Here is a 27,324-nt window from a genome sequence, read left to right on the forward strand (position 1 = left end):
CACCACCGTCGCAGATCAATATCCAACTGACACGTCTCGGGTGCAAATCCAATTCACAGATGAGTTCATGTATTTAAGTTTTATTCACGTCGTGCTGCAGGTGGCAATAAATAATCAAGATCATATATGAAACAGTAAAAACATGACAAAAATCAAATGTCCAGTTACCTTGAATAAAATGGAGGATTTCTCTGGGTTTTAACATTGGCGCATTTGGGACAATGAACTGCACAAGTCGACAAAACATTACGTAGTTGTTTTTAGACATTTTAATAATGACATCTTGCATATCAAAACTTTTAAAACAATATATTTTAACACAAAATCGTAAAAAAAGACAAACCAAGCAATTTGTTGTTTCCTCGTTTAATTAAGTTATATCCAAGTATTTAGCAAGTTACATAACTTGTGTAAGTTTATGATTTTTGTTTAGTGTTTAATTTCTTGACTAAGTTTATTTATAGATTTTCTGGTAAAGGCCAATTAAACTTCAGAAGAGGATTGAAACACCTGACTTCTTTTCCCTGATTCGCAAACAAGAAATGGGGATTGGAGTTTGATTGGATGTTTTCATTCTGTCACGCATCCTCAATCAAATATCGAATACACACACTGTGTGTACATGAGACTTTAATCATGTAGTTATTCATAAAATTGTTTTGTTCTGTGATCCAGACATAGTCTTAACAAGTTCATCTGCAGGGAAGTGTCCAGACACTTATCTTCTGCCTCCAGAGCAGGGCCCATCTTCCTTCCTCCGTTAACATAAAGTGTCTGAATTAATCCACTGTTCTGCCTGCTGCTGTCCTTTGGGTCTGTGAAGACTTACATCATCCAAAAAGGTTGTCTCATATCAGGCAGGACCGTCTGGCCATGGGCCATATCCAGATAGGACCACACTGCCATGGCTGGGTGTGACTCAGAGGCTGACCTGCAGCCAACAGCACAGCCACTATGAGGTAGAACACAGAGACGCCTCTGCAGGCAATTACTCTGCCCCTCTACACGACTGAGGTCATTACAGGCCAGGAGCAGGAGAGCGGGGGGGGGATAAGTGGGAGCAGGGATTTTAGCTTTACGCAAAGGTCAAGCCAGATAGTAGCAGGTGTGCAACAGCTAGAGTTCGTGCTCACTGAAAAATTCTATGTTTCACAAACACTCGAATTTTTATCCAGGAGCCGTTCCTGCAGTTTATTGTTTTTTTGGTCGATCTGGCTCAAGGCCTCCACCGCGTGTTCACCCAGCTCAGCGTGTAAACACTGCTGGCGTTGAGGACATTCTTGTGCAGGAAGAGGTGTGGCTTGGCCGGGTCACTGTGCACATGGAAGAGCCGGAAGTCGGCGCGTTCCAGCTCCTTGAGCAGGCTGAACCAGTACCGCACCACTGACGGGTCGTCGCCGCCCACCTCGAAACCAGCCCAGTGCAGGTGAACCTCCAGCAGCATCTGACCGACCGAGTCCAGAACTCCCTCCAGGACCAGGTTCTCCAAGATCTTCCACTCTGCGCTCTCCATGTCCGCCTTGAGCACGTCCACCTAGAACACGCAGAAATGGGAACAAATGAGCTTCTGTTATTGATGTGGAATGACACCAAGCTGTGGAGGTATCGAACACGTGAGCTATTAGAAGATGAACATGGACACGTGAAGCTTGGCCTTTGTTCTTGCTGTAGCAGCTCTAGTGATGGATTGGGCGAGAGAGCAGCTCGCTGTGCTGGAGCCGAGTGGAAATGTTTCATAAGATGGATGTTAATAGCAGCCGTAGGTCATGTTCATTTAAAAAGACTCATACAGGCCCAAGGTTTAACCTCAGGATCCCGGGATTTATCTGAATTGCTAAAGAAGTCCATTGTCTGACCTTTACATGTTTTGAAAAGCAGCACTGCTATTATTCCATATTTTCTCAGCTTGGTCATTATGTGGCCACTATATTAGCTGTGATACAACCTGGGGAGAGATTTAGATTACAGGATTTATTTATTGGAAGGCAAGGCCCAAGGTGTTGTCAAGTATTATCACGTTAATCCTTTGAGACACCAGCCAAAGGAAAAACTTGTAGTTCTGCCTTCGGTGGGAAGCGCTCACATTTCCTCAGCTCGACGGAGAACATCGTCTGGCACCGTGACAGCACAGATAATAAAGTAGCCAAGAAATTCCTCTCCTACTGATGCCTTTGGTGGGGCTCCAGAATTCCCAGGCCTCATTAGTGGAACAGAGCGAGTCTCAGAAACTCAGAAAAATTTTATCTGTGAAGGACCGGTCCAAATGTTGTCCTGTGTCCTCCCCACGGGCCCCCAGAACTCCCACAAGCAGAGAAACGTTTCTTAATTGGACAGAACTCTTGTGATGGAAAAATGATGTGGCCTCATCGGGAGGTGATGTATCCGCTCGTCTCCGAGGGAAGTGTCTCCGTCTGTGTGTGTGTGTGTGTGTGTGTGTGTGTGTGTAGCGGGTTGCGTTCGAGTGCTTCTGCCAGGATTGGATGTCGTTTAGAGGCTGCGTTTTTCTGAGTAAGAAGTACACGGAGCTTCTTTCTGTCTGAATGACTTTTTTTCATTTGATATAAATTGCCTTCTTGTCTCTATGGTCCCCGATTCAACGCTGCCAATATCAACTCTCTCTGCAGGGAACTTGCAAACTCTGGCAGGACTCCCGTCTGAGCTCAGCGAGGTCCGTATGGTGTCGGGGAGTTGGAAACACGACTCTCGCTGAACCCCTGTGAAGAGTCAGCCATGCTCTGTCATTCACAACTAGTGTGATGAGCTGCTTTCCCTTTGGCTGGAGGGCAGAAGTACATCCAGGGATATTTCATGTAACAAAAACTAATGTGCAGGAATTTATGCAGTTTTAGTCTCATAAACTTTTGAATGGTGCCAAGTGTCATTTTCAAGGAATTTGTTGAGACAGCAGCTGCTTATCCTAGTGTAAATATTGGAAAACCTGTCTGCCTGCACCTTGAAAGCATCTCATTTGCTTAATCCATACTAAAACTGTGAAGAACTCTTAGAACTGACAAGATGTTGTTTTCCTTTTCTTCCAGCAACTTTATGGTGATCATAAGTTCATCCACCCATAAATTATCTACACCGCTTATACTTAAAGGGTCGAAGGGGGAGCTGGAGCCTTCCCAGCTGGCTTCGAGATCTGAACCAAGAACCTCGCGCCCGTGTTTCTACTTGACAGGAGGTTGCATGTCGGACCACCTCTTGGCCAGTAGCAGTTTCTTATGTAACCAGGAGAAGAAAACTCTTTTTTTACAGATTTAAACACACACGATTGAATGTTGTTATTGGAAAAACCCCTGCAAGGCTAGCTAGGTCCCCCTATTTCAGTATTTATGCTAAGCTAAGCTAAAGGGCTGCTGGAATCAATTAAATCATCTAATTGCTGGAAAAAAAAAACATTCAGCACATTTTCCGTCATCCAAACTTTAGCCGCCTTAATTGTCCGATTCAAATTCCAGAACCTAACTTCACAAACCAGGGCTGCACTCTACACTTCAGGAGTTGATCGGCCTCCAGGGGATATTTCTGTGTAAAATGAAGTCTTGCTCCACAGGATCCCCCCCGCCCACCGCTGAGAAATTAATGTGAGACTGCAGCAAAACACTTTTCAAACCCGGTGGACAAATATTTCCTCCCGGTGACTCATGCAGAAAGTGATCAAAATACACGCTGTAATTATTTCTGTACTGCAGTCCTGGGATTAGGCGGACGCTTCACATGGAGACACGTTTTTAATTTAGAGATGAGAAGTTTTCTTGAGTTGAGAACAACTTTACATGGAAGTTTTCACTTTGGACTGTCGATTAGGGTCGAACTGGCACATTCAGCAAACAGTTATCTGAGAGTGGGTTGGAGAACTGTTCGACATTGGCTAAGGTATAAGCTCAACTGTCATTCTAGTTTATTGCTGCACTGCACTTGCTCACCCATTCACATCAAACTGGCAACAGTCAGGCCAGACTGGGAAGAATAATCTATGCTGGATGACCACTGTGACATGTCGTGTCCGACTGCAGGACCTCTACTGAAGAAATACAAGTTGGTTGTGCTTGTTTTTCTAATGATCTCTTTTGGCTGAGCGGTGATGATCCTGTTGCACGATCGAATTACCGACACGATCAATGGTCCAGCGCCCCGTCCCTTTCATTATATGTGATGTGACACGCTGCCGCTGACGTTTGTCCCTGTGGTGAGAGAGTCCGCCGTCTCAGCTGGTCACCACCGCTCCGCTCAGTCGGTGAGTCATCGGCCTGAGTTGTTGAACCAGAACCCAGATAAGAAACACTGCATAAATGGATATTTCGACCTTTTCCCTCACTCCTGTTTCCTGCTTCTCCCGTCACAGAGGCTGCAGAGGCTTTACGGTGAAACTGCGTCTGCTGCTGCTGCTCGCTCCTCCGGCACAATATGTACTCACATTAAAACCTCACCATGGGGATGCACGTGTGTGGGGCTCTGCATTTAAAGCAGGTGAGTGCTGTCATCCATCAAACAGCATTATGTAAAAACCCACCACCCAGTCTATTTGTCACACACTTAAAACACCTATATATAATACATTTAATAGGTAAATATCTAGAAATGGCTTAGACTAATGTGTAATCTATAGACTAGATTTTAAAACAGAAGGACAAAGGTCAGCATTCAGCCTCACAGCTAAAAAGGTGATCTGTCATCAATCCATACGCATCTGTTCTAATGAAGCTAAGTTTCCTTCTCATAAGGAAGAGATATCAATCGATTACCTGTGGCTTCTTTGACCTTGAATTATTATTCAGTCCGGTCCTCGATGGGGATGTTTACCGGATCTATAAGTGAGCGTGTGTTTATTAGTATGCACGCAGTCGGGGCGCTGTGTGTTTGATCGATCATTTATGCAGATTATTATCTAATGAGGTGGACCCTGTGGGGGGAGGGGGGGCGATCGTTAAGGAGCATTGAGGAGGACAAACAAAATTATATATGTAGGTTTATTCACCTTGAGACAGACAACGGACAAGAGAGGAATAAAACATGATGAACTGGATTATGTTGGGATGCACATGAGGGTGCTTGTGTCTGCATGTAGCTAATGAGTCAAGCTGACTCAGCAGCAAATAGAAATCTGTTCTGTGGTTTTACAATCTGGGATTAACTCTAACCTGTCTGTGCCCGAAGTCATTCAGGATGGTGGCCAGTTTCTTCGTGTTGGCGTGCTGCCGTTGGGCCACGACGGCCGGGTTGGGATCCCTCCAGTCCACCGAGAGCCGATGGAGCCACATGTCGGCCTCCTGCAGGTGAAGCTGCTTCAGGCCGGGATCGAAGCAGTGGACCTCGCAGCCTGCGCTGGCGAGGGAGCGCTCCAGGGTCCGGTCATCCTCCCCCAACCTGCGGACGGCACAGGAGAGGAAAATCAAGCTGAGTGTTCAAGAGTCAGAGATTGAACTGCCAAAACCTTCTTGGAACAAGCCAAAATGTGTTCTGTCTTGGTGTGAGAGCTGGAAGCTGTGGAAAGCGATGAATGTCCACATTAGTATTGTTTGATCCCTTGTGAGATCAGTCATTTAAATGATTATTATGTTTTTACCGCTCAGTTGTTCGTTGGAAGGACGGGAAATGGGCCAAGAAAGAAGCCATTAAATGTTGGCATGGATCCGGACAAAGAGCAGGATCCAGGTTTTTTTCTAGCATAGTGAGATGGGTCGTTTATTTTCCACATTTTCATGGATTTCCGAGAGAACAATTAATGGATCTTGATGAAAACAACAGTGGTTATTTGAGGAATCATTTGGAACGTGTGGTCCAGATCTTCAGATATCGTATCGTCATGTATTGTAGAATCTTTTCAAACGATACCCAGCCTTGGACAGTATGAAATGTGGCTTCATAACTTTAACAAATTACATTTTTCACAGAGAGACAAATGAGATCTGCTGCATTTTACTGAATGAAAATGGATTCTCACCTCTAACTGTGTTACTGACACGCTACATAAAAAAATATGTGATCCTGTGACATGAGTGTCACACTTAAAAGCCACAAAAGATCCATCATCCAAAAAATTAAAGATCAGAAGCTTTTAGTTGAGGGGGATGAGTCTTGTTTCTCTTTCTCCCTTATGTCTTGTTTCTCTGTTTGATGTTCCTCCAGTTTGTTCTGCTCCTCTACCTTTCCCTTCTTCCACTGGTCTGCTTCTCCATTTTGAAATATGACATGTGCAAATGAAAGAAGACGGGCACATTACCACGTCTTTCTTTTTCATCTCCCTCACTTTCCCCACAACCTCTGCCACTGCTATGTTTTCCTCTATCCCACTCCTCCCTCCTCCAATTCTTTCTCTCCCTTTTTCCTTCTTTCTCTGTCGCTGTCTTGGCGTATTCCCCTGCGTCTTATTTGTGCTGCGGCAGTCTTCTATGATTGTGGCAGAGGGAGTACATTTCACAGTCTGTGTCTTTTACAGATGGGTCCCTGAATGCATCCCCCCACTAGCTGTAGAGGAGAGATTGAGTTGCAGCTAGACGTCTCTTTTGTACCGCTCTAAATAGTTCTTCCATTCTCTGGTGAGTTGGGATTTAGATGACAGGGATCAGGGGATTACTCATGTATAGGTGGCTGGGGGGGGGGGGAGTCGGTGCATCGGAGACTCTCCTGGATGACTATGCTGATAAAGGAGGGTCTCTACTTACTGTAATATCCTCTCTCATGACACCACAGAGTGCACGAGTGGTGCCGCTGGAGGAATGAAAATGGGATATATGAAGAGATCTTGACTGGATGCCATGGCAAAGAGGTCTACGTGTGTTTGCATGTGTGTGATATGTAAACCTGATAGGCCGAGCCCCGGACCCGCCTGTCCTCGTACTGAACTGTTATGTCAACAGCCTGTCTGGATGTTGTGAACGTCAGAGACGTGTCTGGTTAACAAACGTTGGGTGGGCTGACAAGCTGTTCCCCGACTGTCCCGTCTCATTTTCCTCTTTCGCCTTCACCTCTCTGTCGGCTTCTTTCTTATCCACCTTTGTTTCTGAACCTCTGCTGTTTTAAAAATAAATCTTCCTCCACAGATCCTTTTGGACGTGCACTGAACTTTTCCGGACATTTTCCTGGAGTCTTTCACATGGGCTGTATGTGAGAATGTCAAACTCAGTAGCTCCCGTCATTTCCCGGAAGTTTCTTGCCAGCTTCCTCGTAAAGTGTATCAGAGTGAGCCCATGTGAGAATCTTATCTGCCTCCTCCTTGACCTTGGTTGGGTTCTCCAGGTGGCGTCCATTCCTAGTACAATCTCTAGTTTGCTGTTCTGATTCATTCTCAGGACATACCTCTCCCATCGTATCCGCAGACACCTGGTCTCTATTAGCACACTCAAATGTTCCAGGCCAGGAGATGTAGCATATTTTCCTGAGGAATACACGTGATGATGAGGTTGTAAACCTTGAAAGGCAACAATAATCAAGAGCTTTTGGTGATTTAGCCAATGATGGTGTCGATGTTCTCTTAAAAAAAATATGGGATGTCTGCAGCGGGATTTAAACGTCATGTGCTGCCTCCTGCAGGCTGTACCCAGACGCTACCCCTTTAGCCTGAATGAGATTTTCCTGATATGTGACAACACTGACCTGAACAATGTCCTCCTGCATTCTTCACATGTTAAAGACTTAACATTTTCTCGACATTCTCCTCAGCTCATGTCTTAAAATGGCTCACTCCTCTCTGTCCTTCTACTCTGCGTCTATTCCCCATCCGTCACCACACATTGCCTCACATTAGCCTAGTGAGATCAGTGAGTGATAGGTACTGGTGGGTGCAGGTACTTCTTAATTCCCTGGCTGTGCTCTAGCCTACATTACTGCTCCACATTCCCACTACTGCCACACGGCCTTCAGTCTGCAGGCTAAGTCGTCGTGAATGGACCTTTTTTTCATACTCAGCGAACAAAACTCTTTTCAGCGCTGGTTGGGTTTAGTCCAAAAAAGTTCAAAAGAGACAACTGACTTTGCAAAAGATCCTTCTGTTACCATGTCCTTCAGGACAGATAAAGAGACAGTCATTAGTTGAAGGAGACTAGTTTTCAGTTTAGTTCCCTACTTCATATCTGAGAGAATAGGAAAGCGGAGAAATGCCATTTTGACCCCGACAGGCTTTTATCACATATTTTTGAAACCAGAGAGGCATCAGGGATGGTAATATCATTCATTGCTGCTCACTTGTATGAAGTGTCTCAGTAAACCAGCCCAATGAGCCACAGTATCATGAACAACATGGTAAATGGACTGTATTGATATATCGCTATTCCAGAATCATAGAGCGCTCAAGTTTTACTATACAAGTCACATTCACCAAGTCACAAGAGCATTCACACGGGGGGTGCACTTTTTCTATCACAACATTCATGCACTATCACCACCACAGCCGTCAGGAGCAAGACGGGGGTTCAGCATCTTGCCCAAAGACACTTCAGACTGCAGACAGGGGGAGCAGGATCAAACCACCAGCCCTTCTGGTAAGCAGACGACCCTCTCTACCACCTGCGCCGCAGCTGCCCATTTAAGCCGCTCACATGATACTTTTTCACGGTATTCTTATCATTAATATTGTACAACTTTAAGGACACAGACTGAGGTAAAATCAGATCGGAACTCCTGAATAACTGTTGATTTAAGCTAAATTTGACTACAAGACCGAGATTGAACTATACTTTTACCTGATTGTTATCACTCTGGATGTTATATCACAGGAATGGAAATCAGACCTCCAAGTAATGTGTTTTTTTCTCTTCTTTAAAAAGGATTAGGTTTTTTCCTAATCTGACTCTCCCTCTGATTTAGAATGTGCTTGATGGCAATGAAAGACTGACCCTCAACATCCTCATGAGGTCGAGTGAAAGAAGAGGAAACAGCGACGATGGTCAAAAAGACGCAGGGAAACAGTACGAAGAGGAAGACGACAGAGGGACGTTGGAGAGGCAAACGGTGGATAATTGTTTTGTTTTTTTAAATGTAATACTGAGACACTCCACTTCCCCCCCAACCCTGCACCATGCGACAGACCAATCACAGAACAGCTGCTCCTCCTGCCGGGGCACACCCGTCCCGCGGCTCATCTAGCAGCATGCAAATGAGACGCATCTAACATACACACACTTGTGAAAACACACAAAACGATGCACACAAATGTACACACTGCATTCGACAGTGGACACACATTCACACTTAATAGAGTTTGGCACTTCTAAAATTAAAGCCAGTCTAGTGTGAGGCAGTGGACTATATAGAGTTCAGGGTTTCGTAAGTCTCTTGTTTGGCAAAGCAGAATCCTCCTGAGAAAAAGATACTGCACACTGGAATAGATTCAATGGTGGGACAGAGGAGTGTGTGTGTGCGTGTGTGTAAGTGTGTGAGTGTGTGTGTCTGTGTGTGTGTGTCTGTGTGTGTGTGTACCATGAATCTAGGTCAGACAGGGGACACGGGGAGGAGAGAATCACTTGCCGTATCTGGAGGAGTGGAAACTTCACAGAGAAGTTTGACTTGATTAAACTGTTATGCTCGGCTCTCCGGGTGTTTCTTTTGTTACTCGTAAAGTTTTTCATGTGGCTTAGTTCTTTTCTTGTCAGTGCATTAGCCAGAGTATATGGGCGACTATAGAATTTGACTCTGGAGGTCTCAAGGGATCAGTTACATAGGAGGGGGAGTGGTACAGCAGCTTTCATTGACTGTGTGCTTCATCACATTTTTACTAGGGTCAAAAGTTAAAACGTTTGCATAAATCACGGACAGGACTCACAGAAGAGTTCCTTTTATTTTCCGGTGCGCTGCCATGTGTGCACGAGTGGCTTTCCATCCATCAGTCAACCAGAGGATATCAGAAATCTTTTCCTCCGATCTCTCCGTTTGACCCCTGACACCTTCTCCTTATGGAGGCACAAAGCCAGAAGCAGCTGTGACCCTGTGCCCCCCCACCCACAATACGTTCCCACATGAGTATCCGAGCCCTGCCTGCCATGTTGCCGGTGCACCTGTGCCGTCTCTCAACAGCCAAATTAAAAAAGCTCTTCGCTCCTGCAGCTAACTCGCCCTCAGACCTCTGCAGCCCTCCAGCACAGCGGAGGCCCAGCACGACGGGACAGAGCTGATCTGTGACACAGAGGTAAAACTACTTTTCGTTCTTAAGGAGGCCAAGCCGGATTTTATCCGAGATTTCTTGCAGCTCGCTGATTTCTTGCAGCTCGCTGAGCTTAAATTGCACAACAATTTAAAAAGACTTGTCGGCGACATGGCCCTGAAAGTTCAGCTCAATACCTGAATGAATAAAGGAGCAATTAGTCACTGAAAAGAAAAGACTACCCGTGATGAAGAGGCAGATACTCTTCCTCCTCTATTGTGTGGAAAATAGACAAAAATGATCATCTGTGATGTGACTTCATCAGCAGTTGTGAGAAGATAAACTCTTCCACAGCCATCAACAAAAGCAGATGCTCCGTATAACTGTGGCATCTGCAGCGAACTCACTGACACTGCACATCCCAGCCTGTCACAATGCTAAAGTGCCGACTGCAGCATCAGATTCATATTCAAGACTAAATGGTGACCTTGAACATGTAGTTGTTAAGAGGACTGTCAAGATATCGAGTGTTATGACCCTAACATATTTTTTCAAATTGTCCAATCTCTCTGTCCTCCGCTGTCTGTGCCGTGATTGGTTGCTTTGCAGAGGTAGCTGCCTCCGGATTGGACCATCCCACGATAGAGGACTTATAAACTCAGGCTGACAGCAACGTCTCTCTGGTTTCTTCCCACATCCCAACAAAGAACACAGATGTCACAAAGTTCTGTGAATGGAGATAATGGATTAGTTAGATCTGCCAGGTTGAGGTGTAAGCTTTGAAGTAGCAGCACTTGTGAGGCGAGGAGTATTCGGCTGCAACGTGCAACTTCACCACTAGATGTCAGTAAATTCTACACACTGAAACTTTAAGGGAATATTAGAGATTCCCTTTGACAGAGTGCTGCTGCCTTTCCTTGGGCTTTGGAAGACTGGAGAGCCTCATATTTAATATCTGCAGGTTTCCTCCAGGGGACAAGGGCAACTCATAAATCTATTAAAACAAGAACATGTGTGAGTGTGAGTCTGTGTCTGTACACACCCAAAAGAGTAGATCCTGCAGTGTTTGCTTTGTATCTTGTGGGTGAGGCTGTACTTCGGGTCCAGGCACACAGCCCACGCGTCCTTCGACCCCTCTGGAGCAGCTTCTTCTCGAGCCAGCGATGAACAAACCACCTGGACACATAAGAACATTCACATTAGAACCTTTTCAGATAACAAGGAGGGAAACTTATATTCAAAGTTCCTGAGTCCTGCCTTGTTAGGATAATGTTAGAAATGAACCAAACAAGTATTATGTTACGGGAAAAACTGGAGGAGTTCTATTGACTTTTATTGAAGAGCAAATTGAAGAAAGAAATTAATCCAAAGAGCAAATTAACAGAATAAGCACTCCTGGCCGTACATACTATGTTCTTGGACCGTTCCCATGTCTGTCCCATTCTTGTGAAATCGTTTGAATTTTGTGGACCACGGTCAAGGTTGTGTTGGCCTCACAACACAAAACATGTTTTTGGCACCTTGAACATATCTCAAGTCGGCCTTTGGGGAATTTGTTCATGGACTAAAAGATGGACTGATTCAATTTCCTTGGTCAAAAGTTACATTGACTTCATATGTGTCTGGAAAAAAAATAATTATGTAGGCGTACAACCACAGGAGCCAGTCAAATTCATAAGTTTCAATCAAGTTTTTCTTTGTGAGGTTGTGTAAACAGGATCCTTGTATACAATTCAACCATTTACAGGGCAAGGAACTAGTAAACAGTGCTCTAACAATTCTCCCACAATGTAACAAGCGAACTGCGATATGTATCCAGTCAGTAATTTACTGTGGCATCTATGAATAGACTATTCATCTCTTGTTAACTACTGTTAAATAAAAAAGTGGCTTCAAGAAAAATAAAAATAAAGTATTAACGTGAAATTTGTCTGACTTAGCGATTCTGTTTCTGTGGGTTTGCATGGGTGTATCTGCTTAATGTGCACGTACACGCAGTAAACATGCCAGTGGGCTGGTTTTATGTTGCACATCTGCAGATTCACCAGTGACTAGGCTTTAGCACTGCTCAGATGTTCGCTGTCTGGTTTCTTTAAGCTCCAGCTGCTGCTGAGGGAGGAACAATATTTGCTCAGACATGATTATTCACTTGAAATAGAATTTTTTTCCCATTTAAACCTTCATTATGCGTGTTGTTGACATTTTGAGGCAAACAAAAGAGTTGTTTTTTGAAGGGAGTTCGAGTTTTACAGTTTCAAATCATCTCTCTCAGAATCAGTATTCTTTGCTGCAGCCGTGAGAATAAACGTGACTGGTCAGGCAGGAAGTGACCGGCCGAGTCAAGAGCAATGACACCGTCGAACCGAGAATAAAAGTGAGTCAATGTTTTTTTTTACAAGCAAGCACCATGCCACAACAATGTGTTATTTAAAGTCTGAACAGATACTGAATGTTGAAGAAAAACGAGTGGATGTAGGTTTTGAAGTGAAGATGTGTCTGATAGGCTGGTCTGAGGGGGGGATGTGAGAAGGGATGAGGGAGGAAAAGGAAAAAAATGAAGGAATGTGAGTCGGGACAACTGGAAGGTGAGACATTCTTTGTCCTTTACGCCCGGCTTGGGTGAGGAGAGAAAAAAGGGTGTTGGTAAGGAAGAAAGATGTGGGTCGGGATGAGCACAGATAGGAATGAGGAAGAAGGTGAATGAATGAAAGGAAGAAGAGGAAAGGTCCACCATCTCAGAACCCATCTGCTATCATGTGATGCCATTTCAGCACAAACATAAACTGCAACACCGTCTGTAGAAGTGTTGGGTTAACAGCTATCTGCATTCAAGTCAAGATAAATTAAATGGCCGATAGCCGATGAATTTTAGTAAATGTAAAATGTAGTTTTCAAAATCTTCTCCCCCTCCTGTAGATCCTGTATATTCACATGCAGGATCCGTTTAAAGAGCTTAATGTTGGTTTGACAGACTAACTGAGATGTGGCCTTTCTCCCTGTCATCTGCTGTAAAGAGCACAACCACTGTACTCTGTGCATACGGGTGCTGCAGTAATTTATTTAAATGAATCTGAAAATATGCTTCATTATGCTCATCATTGTTAATTTTTTCCAGTACACACATACACACATGCACACTCACAGAGACCCATACACACACACAGAGAGACGCACACACACACAGTGCTTGGTGTCCGGTGAAATGCTAAATCACTCTGGATTATTTTGGCCACTTCTCATCCGCAGACATATCGGTGGCATCGAACCTCTGCACAGCTCCACTGAATACTGACCTGAAATAATGTTTTCATTGACAATACATCAGAATGAATCAACTGTCATTACTGTTGTGAAGCTAATCAGAGACAATCAGCTACACTGCTTGTAATGATCATAGTGAAATACAGGCAGCAGGATTTCCACAGTTACAGTTATCCCACTGTAATCTACTTTACTGTACATGATGATTAATAACGCCATGGACTGAATGTGGTGTTTTCTTGATAAGTTCCTTTCAGGCTGTTGAAATGCGATTGATAAAACTTTCTCTTATCTGTGTCTGTGCACGTAAGAGGCACCGACTGCTATCGATTGGACAGTCGGGTCACAAACCATCTCTCTGAGCAACCGCTCCACAAGCCACCGTGTCACTCAGCATTACAGCCCAGGACGCTGCTATGCCCCAACGAACCCCTTCCACCCTCGCCTGTCACTGTCTATGATCGACAGTTCCCTTCAACAGCCTAACACACACATACACACACAAACGCACACACTCGAAGACTCTCTGTTTCTGTCCTTGTCTGTTCCTTTCACACACAAAATGCACAAGTGGCTGCATGTACATCTACACACACACACACACACACACACACACTTCACACACACACACACTCTCACACACGCACACACACATCCTCAGGCTAATTCATTGCTCGCTGAATGTCTGCTTTGTGGAAGATACAAAATGAGTGCTTAGTCATTTGGAGTAGAATACTGTGCTCTGCTGTGTGAGGGGGAAGAAGATAAGTTGCTGATTTATCTCCGAGTCAATTTCATGACAATAAAAAATCCAAAGAACATGAAATCCCCTCCCCCCCCCCCCCCCCCCCCCCCACCCCCAAACAAATAAAATCCATCTGTGTTTTTTCATTACCGTCACAATGTGGCACGGAAAATTAGGACTTTCTCAATCCGTCCACAACGATCATATTATCATATCGAGCCTCTTGATCCATTTGCAGTGATTTAATTTACTGCCATAGTCCGACAAACAAACCATAGCATCCCGCTGATTGAGTCTGAATCGAGGGGCTGTGAGTTCCATCTGTATGGTAATCAATGGAGTAATGAATTATGTGTGAGCGGCCGAGCAAGACCAATAATCTTCGGCTGGGGCAGAATGCGAAACGAGGTGCCGGTGTGTGACTGAAACAAGCTCGCTCCGGTTTTCCACACAGTACGACAACAAAGACCTGTCAAAATAATGCACTTCCTGCCCCACAAGAGCAACAACTTATCCTTTTTCTATTTTTGCATCTGTTTAGAAAATCGGGGTTTATTTGACCTTGAAGCAGTGAATGTCAAATGCTAAATTAAAGATGTTACGTTCCTTGATGGGACAAAACAAATTACGACACGGCAGAAGGTGAGCAACCAGCGGAAATAAAGCAAAGAAAAAAACATTCTTTAATTTCCCTGTGAAGACTTGTTCTGATTCTCTTCACATGAAATCACAGGAGTCAGTGTTTTGCCATTATACATAATAGAACTGTGATACAGATTCTACATTTCCGTGCCTGTGAGTGGTCGATTTAAGATGACTCACTTGTGGTGTTGTGATGTAGCTGAGGAACCTTTTGGCCTCCTCCTCCAGAGAATGACTCTCACTGGCCCATGGCTCCAGGTCTATGTGCCACCGAGGAGTCTGTGCACACACACACACACACAGACACACAAACAAGGGAGAAAATTGACAATTAACGCAAATCAAAGTAGGCCACTGGTAAAACTTAATCATTGCAAGGACAACAACAAAGGGAGCTCTATTCTTTCAGGTATTAGAAACCGCTTGTGCAAAGCCACTGATGGAACTAGGTCACAATGTGCTCAGAGCAGGATTTTCTTCCCCACCTGCGTATTAGTGACAAATAAACTGCTAAAGTTCATTGTGCCATTGTTATCTCAGTAAAATGGGGGCTGCTGTTTATTCCTATACGCGTCCTGTACTGTGAGGTACGGATTATAAATAAAGTTCAGCTGTGGCTGACAGTGGGGAGAACGAGACTTCACCATCTGCCGGCTGGAGCGGAGCCTGGTGAAGAGCTGCTGCGTGGTCACGTTCCTGGAACCTGGCAGAGCTCGGCCTTATGCAGGAATGTGCCTGTTTGTGATCAGAGGAGACGCAGCGAGAGGCAGAGCTGCGACGGTGCATTTGTCGATCTCACAATCATGTCTTGTATCAGGTGCTGCCAACCGGAGTTGATCAGCAGCCGCGGTCTTAATGATCCTGTGTGATTTCATGGTCGACGGCTTCCCAGCCCCCGGGACCCTCCCGCCTGTGTGAGTGGTTTATGAGCACCGCAGCTTGTGGTTGTTCACAGATCATCTCCGGCCTATCTGGGTCGTGTTTGGGTTTGTTCGATGCCGCGGGCACTTGTGGAGAATGATCTCTAAAAAGTGCTGTGGTGACGTCAGGTTTGTTTAGGAAAATAACCTAATGTTAGGATTAATTCCCATCTTGTGTTTGAACTCATTCCCGTGTTTCCGTGTGTTTTTTTCCTCTCTGTCTCGCCTCACAGTTACGCCCTCCACCTCAGCTTTGTGATGGCACGCATGATCCAGCAGGCTTCATACTTCACATGGTTTCATATATAATCACTGAAAAAATTTGGTTGAGTTGGATTTGCCCTTAAACTGCAGGTTGGAGTCTTTGATTATCTTTTGGATCGTGTGAGGATCAAATCTGTCATTCATTCATATTCACTTGTGTAACAAGAAAGTGGATAGAATGGAGTTGTTCAAGTTTACACACACACAAATTAACTCAACAAACCAAATAACCACATAATAAACCTATAGATATTAGATTTGTATTAAAGCAGCAGAGACCTTGTGCTTGTTGAAAACAGTGGTTACAGTGGAATGCTTTTTACTTCAGCCTCCACATGGTGTGTTTGTTTTTCAGGTCCTCCATATAAATTTCATTCAGACCACATCTCTCTGTCAAAACCCACAATCTGACAACAATCCCCGACAAAAACAAGGGAAGCAGAAACACCTTTCCAAACAAACGCTGCTTTAAAAATACCCCGCTGTCGGCTGTTTTTTTATAGAGAGAGAAAACACTGTATGTCAGTCTGTTGTTTACACCTAAACAAGTAATATCTGGCTTCCTGCATCAGGAGGACACTGAAAACTCCCCGAGCTCCCTGTCTCCACGCTGCCCTTTTCATCTCCTCTCCGAGTCCCGGCTGCAAAGCTCAGCTGCCTGTCAGGCCCTGTACGTCAGCCGGGTGCAGGTTGAGACAGGGCTGCTGATCACAGGGCCAGATATCTGGGACAATCGACTCACTGGGAGGTTGCAGTGTGTATAAAGTGGAGGTGAACAGGAGCAGTGGGGGAAAAGTGGAGAAGCAAACGGGTCAAAAGTCACGCACAGACACACAAACACACACACATATATATCTCTGACCTTTAGAGGAGAGTAGAAAATAAATGATTGAGCACACCTTGAGAGGAGGTTTGCTCACAAGGTTTCTAATTTAAAGACTCGACTGGAGAGAAATATTGCCCTGGAGTTGTCGGACAGATTTATTATTCTTGCGCCTTGCAATTGATTTTTTCATGTGAACAAACAACAAGATCTAAAATAACTTTGGTGCACTTAAAGTGTGACATTGGCAATTCGTGTGTGTGTGTGTGTGTGTGTGTGTGCACATTATGCCTCTGAGCTCTCGCTAAACTGCTGAATCATCACCGAGCGTTGATGAGGTTGGTGTTAAGCCCCATGTTCAGTCAAGTTACAACAAGCCGTCAGCACCTCAGGGACAGAGGAGGAGAGCAGTGTTAATAACAAACACACAGGAAATCATTCAGAACGGACAAGCCTCGGCTGTTCAGCCCTTCACCCCCGTGACGTTAGATATAAATCCACACCCAGCCGGAGCCCCTCACCCCAGCTGCCTGGACATGAACTGTGAGATGAACATCAGGAATTAATGCTAATGTGACGACTGTGATGAAGAGTTTAAAAATAAATATTTACATACCTTAGCTGCTTATAAAGTTACACATTGGAATTAATTATCTATTCATATTATTATTGTATTATATGATGAGTATCAGAGCCAAATTGAGGACAAACAAATGCTAACTGTAACTGAGAAGAAAGTCGTAATATTATGAGGATAAAGTTATAATGAGAAGATTTTATTATATTTTTTTCCCCTGTGATTTCTCCTGTAAGTGTCCCTACATTAAAACTGGACAACGACGGAAGTGGCAGCTGAATGACCATGAGTGACAGAAGTGGATGTGGCTGTTAAAGTGGAAACACTGGAAGAAGGTCAAAAACTAAAGCTAAAATACCAATTGAGGTGAAAGAGCTGAAAAAGAACTCAGAGCTGAAAAGCCGGTTAAAGTGCGAGAGATAAACTGAGCTGCAGTTAAAGGTCTTGATGGAAATCGGCGCCAATTGAAGAAGAAGAAAAGAAAAACATTTCCAAAGAAACTGCAGGTGCACTGATAGATAGAAATGTATAATCTGAAAGGTGACACCTACTGAAGTGGAAGTTATTTCAGGAGGAAGTGGATAGATTTGATTTAATTATATTTCATTTCAGCACATTACTGCCTATCCTGCTCATTCTTTTTTCTCAGGGATATGAAAGTGATGGCTGCTTGTTGATCTCTCTGTTATGGGGCCTCTCTGTTATGGGGCCTCTCTGCAGGGTCTTCATGGAGCTGGGTGTGTTAGTGGATCTGTGCCTCCCAGCCTGGGTGTGAGCAGCCAGGCCAAGCGTGAACAATCCCTGGGGGAGGACAGGTCGGAAGGGTGAACAAGAGGTGACGGGATAAAAACACGCGAAGACTGTCTGCCGGAGCGATGAAGTGGAGAAGTGAGAAGAAATGGAAGGTAGAGGGGAAGAGGGGGAGTTTAAATCAAGGACGGAGGAAGAGGTGGAGCTCTATACCTGTGTATGGATTGATGCTGAGAATAAACCAAGTCGATACGAAGCGGTCGATGGCAGCGTGGTCAGAGCATCAGAGGAGACACAGCACAATCAGCCCTCAGGTAAACAAACAGAAGAGTATCAAATGTCACAGAGCAGCCGGCCACACGAGCTGTGACTGCCCCTCTGGAATCCGTAGGCCGATGGAGGGAGCGCTGCCAAGTCAGGAACTGTCTGTCAGCAAAACCCGGAGCACCTGCTGCTCATTCTAGTTTGATTTGCATTCCTCTCCTTACCCTCAAAGGCCGCCAAGCTCCATGTTAGTGGATGGGACATGGATCAAACTAAACGGTCAAGAAACAAGCCAAACATGTTTTTTTTTCAGAGATGATTTCTGTCCTTTTAGAGTAAATGTTTGCAGATGAGTTATCTGATGTTATAATATATAAATGTCATGATCTGCAGCTGAGACTGACTCATGATTGGCCGAGCACCTGTATTGCTCCGTCCCCAGAGTTCTACACTGTGCAAACTCTGTCTCCAAATGGCAGTGGTCATATCCGAGATATTTTGGCTCAATCCATCTCGAAATTCAATCTATGATATAGATTTAGGTTTCTATTCAGAACTCAGTCATGTGCCAAATGAAGGTCAAGACTTGATGGACCAGTGAAGAGGTGGTTTAATGAAACAGCAGGCGGCTCATTTACAATGATCTTCCTCTGTTTTCTTGTGGCTGGCGAAGAGACTTGTGCTCCAGTGGTCTGTGCTAACGGTTTTTAGGGGGAAATTGCAAAAAGAGGTTTAATGTTACTTTGGTGCAATGCAGCAAACAAAACTAGACTGTTCCATTAAATACAAAACTAAATGCCAGTCGTTGTTTGATAGAAAAATGTTAATCTATCCAGTAAATCTTGAGTCCAAGTGAAAACTGGTCAACATCTGAATAAACTAAAACCATTGCAAAAGAATTTTCATTTTTAGATTTGAACGGATGTGCAATGTACTATAGATCTGCAAATGAGTAATTTTATTTCATGGTCAGATCAAACCTGATCATTCAATTAATGCACACCGGGTATACTTTGAACAGCAAAAGCAACGGGTTTCACATTATCATCTCATATTAAAAGTATAAAAAAGAGAGTGTAAAATAAAAGGATTTGGAAGCTCCCGGTGTGGCTCGACATTATGACACACACATATTAAACAGAACAAATCAGCCGCACTAAGCTCCATCATTCCGACTAATCTGGGAGATGCGTGGAGACTGGCAGTCGGGCCCGACCCAGCTGTCTCCGCTTCCTGCAGTCGTCTCTGCTCCCTCGGCTCATCGGCCGATCCCAGCTCAGTGCCAGAGCACTCGGAGACACAGGGAGGGTATAACAGAATTAAAGCGGGGGATTACGCTGATCTTTTTAATAAAGGCAGTAATCTCCGAAGAAGTTGAGCCTCAGTCTCCGGGGCAGAGCCACGTGGGAGAAGGCTGTGAAGGAGTGGAGGGTGGAGGGATACGTGAGCCGGGTGGTGGTGGTGAAGGGGGGGGGGGCACAGATGGAGGATGAAGATATGGTGTGCGTGAGAATTGGTTGTACGGTGGTGCCAATGATCACGACACACATTCCACACACACCCTCCTGCAGACCTCGTGTCGATTTCCGCCCATGTGACGTAAATGAAGGTGGATCGATGGCCGGTGCAGGTCGGTTCTCCCTGAGCAGTTTCTGTCAGCGCCTCCGTGGCGTCAGCATTGTGTGTCCAAGTGGCTTAAATCAAATCTGACCTCCCTCCACCGTCTTGCAAGTGCAATGCTGCACGTTTTCCTTTTGTTCCAGGTGCATCACAAACATCCCGAGTAGACTGTATTCAACCCAGAGAGCCAAGACAAGTGGCTCATCGATTACGACCTGTGGTTCCATTCAAGTGTTAAACGACATCTAGCAGTTGTTGCAGAATCTGGCTTTTCAGCAAAATGGTCACTGCTCTCAACATTTCCTGAAACTTCCTGCCAGTCCTTCGAGCAGGTGGTCGCGTTGAAGACGTTTCAATCATGGGACAGATGCCAAACTGAAAAAAATCACTGAAAACAATACAAATATCTCAAGAGGAAACAGATGAGCTACACAGACAAGGGCGTAAAATTGGAAATACAGGTTCATTGTAGATGTTGTGTAAACTCAGGGAGCTGTTTGTGGCTGGGTTTTATAGATTACCATAAAAGTCATTTGTGGTTTCCAACTAACCCTGAGCATTAGAAATTGCAGCTCTCAGCAGAAAACAGATAATCACTCTCCCCCTTCCACATGCATGCACACTCAAGCGTACATATTTGAACACAGACACACACACACACACACACACTTTATAGTCAATCATTTTGACTTGTCCCAGCTCGTGCCATCAACTGTAGAACTGCTCTATTGCCTTGGTCATCATGCGAGTATTAATGCATGGAGGGCACGTACAGATGCTCCTGCTCAGCACAGCATGGATTGACATGGTTGTGGAGGTTGGATAAAAAAAGAAAAAATTGATTGACACTGCTGAGGACACATTGTCGTCTGATTCCATCCCACTGTGTTGGAGTCGGGCCGAGACAGATGGGGTCTTATGGCGGGCCTTCGTTTATGAGAACGTGTTTGTTGGAGTTTTTTCCACACGAGTATCTTCCTGGACAACATCCCAGATATGAGATCTGTGTTTGACGTCTAGTTGGCAGGAAGCGGCGGACACACGCCGCGCACAATATGATGCTTACACTTCCAGAGACGTGGCTGCAAAAACAGAGTTAGACAGACGGAGGCGGTAACTTTCATTCTCAACTTTTATTTTGTACCAGTTTGTCTACTTGTGTCTGACACATAAACAATGACTGTGTTTTGAAATCAATAGAGGAGGCAGGAGAAATGTGTATTTCCAGCCACGTCACATCATGATCGGCGACGCTCCTGGTTGTTTGGAGCGATTAGCGGCCCGTCATCATTATGGAGCTGTCTGCACCAGCCCTCAGCTCAGTGTCGATGCTTCTAATTTAGCATCCCCCGCCCTGTGCCGTCCTCTCTATACATTCTGCTTCCTCATTATAGCTCGGCATCATCTATCAAATTAACTTCGCAGATTTAGAGCAGGAGCCGGAGGCAGAGAGACGCAGGCAGAGAAATGTCCTTTCTAAGAAGGGGTCGAGTGTTTCAGGCCCGAGAGGACAGCAGGCTCTTTAAATGGTTGTTCTTCAGGTTCACTGGGCTTCTCTGTTGCTGCCGGGACTAAGTGGTGGTGGCTGTTGTCTTTGCAAGGTAAGGTGAATGTCAAACGCAGCTGAAATGGGTTTCTCCAACACAAACACACACACAGACACACAAACCTTGGGCGTTTCATGCGACACACAAAGTGCCCTTTGCCAGAGTCAGGTATTCTGTGTGAGTGCTTGTGCACGTGGATGCGGCGGTGTAGGTGAGGATGAGAGCACGCGGGGCGTCTTATTTCAGAGGTCAATGCACCCATTCACATCAGCCGGGAGGGAGGCCGCGAACTTTCTGGAATGTTCCAGACAAGGCCTCCGTGTCTGAGGGGGAGCATTGTTCGGTCAGGACCCTGGACTTGACGGTTTGACACTGACTTTTCCCCCCCCTTCCTGTGGGCGTCTTTGTCTGATAGCACACAACCGACCCTCTGTTTATTCAGTCAATAACATGAAGTGCATTGAGTGTTTCTCCATGAGCAGCACAGGGGTTTAATCATCTTGCCTTTTGGGGGAGTTTATACAGAAATGCATTTTAAAAGTCAGGATCAGAGGAGTCGACTGTTGACTATAGTTATACATTTTGTTTTGGGGAATCTGGTTTTGAGATTTACATTTGAACCATTTATATTAAATAGTGATTCAAAATGGGGAAGGTTTATGCTTCTTAGCCTGATTCCAGGTCAGTTTGTTTTCTTTTGGCCTGACTTTGATACTAATCTCACTTTTTGCAAATCAAAATACAAAATACCACTCACTATTTGTGGGGGGATCCATCAACATTAACGCATAGAAAACCAGAGTCAGGAACTGCATCGTCTATTTTTTTAGCTCAAGAAGAAACAAGAGGCGGAGCACGACCCAGGTGACATCAGCCTCCAGGACGATAATGTCTTGTGACTCCCCCGGTTCCCCACATGCCCCGGCCAGAGGTTAAAGATGCCTGAGAACAGACTCTGGTCACACCTTTGGGATTACAGAAGTCAAACCCCTCTCATTCTTTTCTAACAGCCCTCTCGCTTTCTCTCTCCCCTTCTCTCCCTCTCTCCGAGACACGACCAAGGTCACTGGGTTTCTGCGTTAGAAATTCCAGCGGGGGCCTGATACTGGTCCGGCTGGCGGTGGTCGGCGCAGACGGTACAGAAGTCACCTTATATCTGTTCTCACTATTGCTAATTAATACTTGCCAATAGGGTTACGGTCAGCTAATTAAAATAAATAAATTGATATAAAACACAGGTTTGATTTTATTGATTAACTTAATCAGAAGTAACCGAGAGAATACCGGGAATTGATGCTATCGTCCGTACTAAGGCCGTATAAAACATGACAAGAAGATCAGTTTTTGCATGGGGGGGGGTGTCACAGATTGCCTTATGTCATCTCGACATCGCTGGATGATCACTGCAGTGGGGTGTGGACAGACCTTCACACCGAGACCTGTCCTGGGGATAAACACCATTTTAGCATATTTAGTAGAGAAGCTGGTAAAGATTGGACTCCAAGCTGCTCCTGCTGATCAATGCCCTAGGGGACCTGAAGATGTGGCCTGTGATGTCTGCATAGGGATAAAACTGAAGCTCTCAAGTCCTGTATGGTTTGTTTGGCGTCTTATTGTGAAAAACACATCCAGCCTCATTTTCAATCACCTCCATTTAAGAAGCACATAACAAGCTGGCGGAGCCCTCCAAGCTCCAGGAGAACATCTGCTCTCTTCACGATGAGGTGAAGAAGATTTTCTGCCGGACTGATCAGCAGCTGATCTGTTATCTCTGCTACGTGGATGACAATAAAGACCACGACATAGTCAGCTGTAGCAGAATGCGATGAGAGGCAGAGAGAGCTTGAGCTGAGGAGACAAACAATCCAGCAGAGAATCCAGGACATAGAGAACTTTCTGAAACTGCTCCAACAGGAGGAGGAGGCCGTTATTGGCCCTGCCGATAAAGCAGTGGAGGAATGTAAGAAGTTCTACACTGATCTGATCCATCTGGTCGAATCCGAGAGATTCAGGAGATTCCGGGAGCAGAGGATCACTGAGCTGAAGAGCAGAGACGATGAACTGAAGCAGCTCTCTGACACAGAGGATGACAACCAGTTTCTAAGTAACTACCTCTCACTGTCAACACTCTGTGAGTCTACACACTCGTCCAGCATCAGGATCCGTCCTCTGAGGAACTTTGAGTTCAGTTTTTGCTGTTGATGTGGTATTCAGACTCCAGAGTTGCAAGATCCAGATCTGACATTACTCGACTAGTTGGCTGGTTAGTTGGTCAGTTTGGTTGGTTAGTTAGTTAGTTATTTAGTTAGTTAGTTATATTATACTGAACAGTGTAGAATGAAGTGAAAAATGCCATTTTTAACAAAGTACACTGCAACTCACTGAACACCAACGTGGTCTCCTTTAAAGAAACTAGATCATAAAATCCAGAAATTGTGGACAGCTTGATCGCTTTATAAAACTTTACTGCAAAGAAGCTTTTATAAACTAATGTTCAGCTCCCCTTTATTTCATCCGCTGTGCACGAATATGTGAAGTAGAAGAGAGAGACTAAGAAAGGGTGTTAGAAGTGGGAGGAGAAGTCTGACATTGGGACGGACAGGAGAGATGAAAAAGCCAGAGTAGGGATGAGAGCACGGAGAACGGGAAAAAGGGTAACATGACAGAGCAAAAGAGCGAGTGATCGTCGAGATGAGAGGGAGAGAGAGCGAGAAGAGGACCACCCACGTGGAAAAATTGAGAAAAGAGAGAGAGAATTAGTTAAATGGCAGCAGCACAAGACACAGACATTTAGTTAAGGGCCCCTCCAGGGCGTCTTATGTGACAAATTCTGTGTTAGGGAGTCGCGGAGAGAGAGAGAGCATATGGTGAGATGCATTATTGATGGCGCAGGATTGCTGATCTCTCAATGTGACATAATAGCCCTGCAGTGATTTCCACGGCATTTAAAACTCGGTTGGTTTTAAATCATTTAAGACAAACGCGAGCAAGAAATTCTCAAAGTAGCAGAGGCAGGGGATGAAACAGGGAGGAAGCGAGAGACTGAGGAGAGGCAAGGCAGACTTGTTGTGCTAGTGGTGGTGGTGGTGGTGGTGGTGGGGTGGGGGGGGTTGATGGAAATTGGCCGTGAAAGGGGACAAAAGGGAGACGGATGGACGCGGGGATCAAATGACAAAATAAAGGCGACTGAGACGGAGAAAAGAGCAGCGATGAAGCAAAGGGGGGGGGGGGTGAATGAAAAGCACAAAAGAGAAGGAAGTGGGAGTTTGGTTAAGCTGGTGCTTTAACACGCCCTTCAAAGGGTCAAGGGTCAAGCCCAGGGAGTGTGTGTCGGTGTGTGTGAATAGCTGTGTTTGCTCCAGAGGACACTGCATCCGAAAGTTACGGCCGACTTTGTGTATAGATTTGCAACTGATGCAGCGCGGCCAGTGTTTGTGTGGAGGTGACAACTGTTTAAACTGTGCCCATAAATCAAAAAACTGTGAATGCAGCTTTTCTCCGGCTGCAAACCCGCGCTGACAAACTCTATTTTTCAACTTCAAGAAGCTTCTCACAGGCGCTCATTGAACATGCATTGATTCTGGACGCCTGTTCTCCCCTCATCACCCTCCCGGGGATTACTGGGATTTGAGCCGGCGACTCGCAGACATGGAGTGAAAGCTCTTTATTGAGCTGCTCTGTCTCCTGCAGCACTGATTTAGGATCAGAAAAACCTTACAAGAATCTTAATCGCAGCAGTTTAGGGCTCAGAAGTGGATGGGCAATATTAAAGTGAAGCATACCTTTCTGTGCGGGCTGAGAGGAGCTGAGGGGGCCTCTCCGGCCTCGTCCCTCTTCCTAGCCGGACTCTCCTTCTTCAGCGTTCGAACGTAAGAGATCCTCTTTTTGACGCTCCTGTCCCGCTCCTCTACTTCTGCAGACACCCGCTTAGTTCTGCTTTGTTGGCCCAGGTTCTGATCAGAAAGGACTGGACGTCCCGCAGCTGAGGGACGTCCCAGGGGTTCAGATGTCCCAGACCAACCTGTCTCTAGGATAACATGCACGCACACGCACACGCCAGTGAGCAGGACACCCACACGCAGCAGCAGTCCCAGGGATGGTCGCTCTCGGCCCATGTCCATTCACGGTCCTCGCTGTCTCTCAGACTCACATCAGTCCATCTCCTCAACTAGAAGTGCTGGTTGTTCCATTGCTTTTTCCCCCCCATTCTTCATATCCTCTTTCCTTCTGTTCTTTCCTGTTCTCTTCTCTTCTTCTCGTGCTGCCTCTCCTTCCCTCCAGGTCCAACGTCCACCATCAGACCAACAGAGTTGAGTTAATGAGTCAAAAACACACCAAGAATCACCCCTGCTCACGAACCAGCACACGTGTGCCTGCTCTGCATCTCAACCTGAGCGACTGTGTGCATGTTGGGGTGTGTGTGTACTTGTGTGTCATGAGGCTCTGCATTACATTACACTGAGAAGAGGGATGTGTGCCGCCTTCTTTGAAAACTTTGGGAACTCCCTCCTCACACACTCCTATGTCCCCCTTTACCCCAAACACACACGCCCCTTTAATTTGCCGTCTTTTTTCTCTCCAGCTCCACACACACACACACACACACACATTCAAACACACACTCCTCTGTTGCTTTCCCCCCTCCCCTCCGACTCTCGTGTTACTGTGTAACTCTAGATGTGGGCAGGACCTGCTGCTCCACTGAGGGCCCAGCATGCACTTCTCTCATCTGCATCCACTCTACCCTCTCATACTGCAGGACTGCTCATACTGCATACTTTTACTACAACTTACATTTATTCCCAGGTATAAAAATCTTCACATTTTTTGCTGCCATACACTAATTCAGAGAAGGTGCACCAATAAAAAGTGAGATGTACACATATTTTCAAATTCTAGGACTTTTAGAGAATGACCAGCATTACATTTATTTGGATGGGGTTATTTAGAGGGCCTTTTTACATTTCAGTACTTTTGAGAGTTTTTTCACCGCTCTGAAATTGGGTTATTACTTTTGGTGCATCTTCAGAAATCCAAATCAGCTTTTGCCAGTTCAAGGTATTATTCCACCTGCCCTGTAAATGATGGGCCACTCGCTGAAACTAACTTCTCTGATTTGAATTTTGCGGCGTGTATTGGCAAGCCAACTTCGGCCAAATAGTCTTCTCCGGTCACTTAATTTGGGAAGGAGCACCAATGGTGTGAGGCCCTAGTGTATTTCGAAGGATTCTTATTTCCAAATTCTCACCAAAGTTTGCCGGAAATTCAAAACCCTAAAAAGTTTCTGGAGAAATTGTAAATGGGCGTGGCAAAATGGCTCAACAGCGCCATCTAGGAAAAGCCCCTCAGTCAGCTATTACCGATCCTCACAAAAATCGGACATGTGTATCATGACCAGAGTGCTTTATGAAAAACGCAACAGGGAGCCCACCATTTTGCATTTATTGGCCATTTGCCACATTTTGACTTCAGTTTCACATCAGCTCAATTTAAAAAAAGGCAGGACAACGATAAAGCTCCAAATTCTCTCATCTGTTTGGAATCAATGACTCACTTATGTGTCTGGACATTGGCTTACAAGTAGCTCTCTACTGCCCCCTGCGGACTTAAAATAACAATTTTCCAGCCAAACTATTGACGAGAGCAAGCAGATGTATCCAAATCGATTTCCGTTACTTGATGCTTGTGTTGTATTTCTCTACAACACAATTCATTTTGCCTTCTGAAGACAATAAATATACATAACAACATACATCTTTTGAGAGTAAGACAGCAATAACACGATCTTATAGATTTATTATAACAAAATACCTAATTCTTACTCACCTGC

General features: G+C 45.2%; 1 protein-coding gene across 2 annotated transcripts; it reads right to left on the reverse strand.

The window, feature by feature from the left end:
• Window positions 1-87: 87 nt before the first annotated feature.
• On the reverse strand, window positions 88-25,936 carry mettl24 (methyltransferase like 24). 2 transcript variants are annotated; one of them, XM_062411126.1, is made up of 5 exons: window positions 25,277-25,936; window positions 14,910-15,008; window positions 11,124-11,257; window positions 5,145-5,370; window positions 88-1,534 (listed from the first exon to the last, which is right to left on the reverse strand). In XM_062411126.1, exons 1-5 carry the CDS (start codon window positions 25,613-25,615, stop codon window positions 1,217-1,219), a joined length of 1,116 nt encoding a protein of 371 aa, XP_062267110.1. In that variant the 5' UTR covers window positions 25,616-25,936; the 3' UTR covers window positions 88-1,216. The 2 variants fall into 2 exon arrangements, with proteins under 2 accessions (XP_062267110.1, XP_062267111.1); XM_062411127.1 differs by lacking the exons at window positions 11,124-11,257; window positions 14,910-15,008; window positions 25,277-25,936 and adding an exon at window positions 5,570-7,919.
• Window positions 25,937-27,324: the final 1,388 nt, after the last annotated feature.

Source organism: Platichthys flesus, chromosome 18 (genome assembly GCF_949316205.1).
Source record: "Platichthys flesus chromosome 18, fPlaFle2.1, whole genome shotgun sequence".
In the NCBI taxonomy this organism is placed as follows: Eukaryota; Metazoa; Chordata; class Actinopteri; order Pleuronectiformes; family Pleuronectidae; genus Platichthys; species Platichthys flesus.

Excerpts from the sequence above, each read along its gene's own strand:
- mettl24 (XM_062411126.1), bottom strand. The coding sequence starts at position 25,615 with ATGGACATGGGCCGAGAGCGACCATCCCTGGGACTGCTGCTGCGTGTG. Across the intron at positions 15,009-25,276 it reads CTCTCAGCCCGCACAGAAAG|ACTCCTCGGTGGCACATAGA; the intron begins GTATGCTTCACT and ends GTGTGTGCACAG. Across the intron at positions 5,371-11,123 it reads TGCAGGATCTACTCTTTTGG|GTTGGGGGAGGATGACCGGA; the intron begins GTGTGTACAGAC and ends TGCCGTCCGCAG.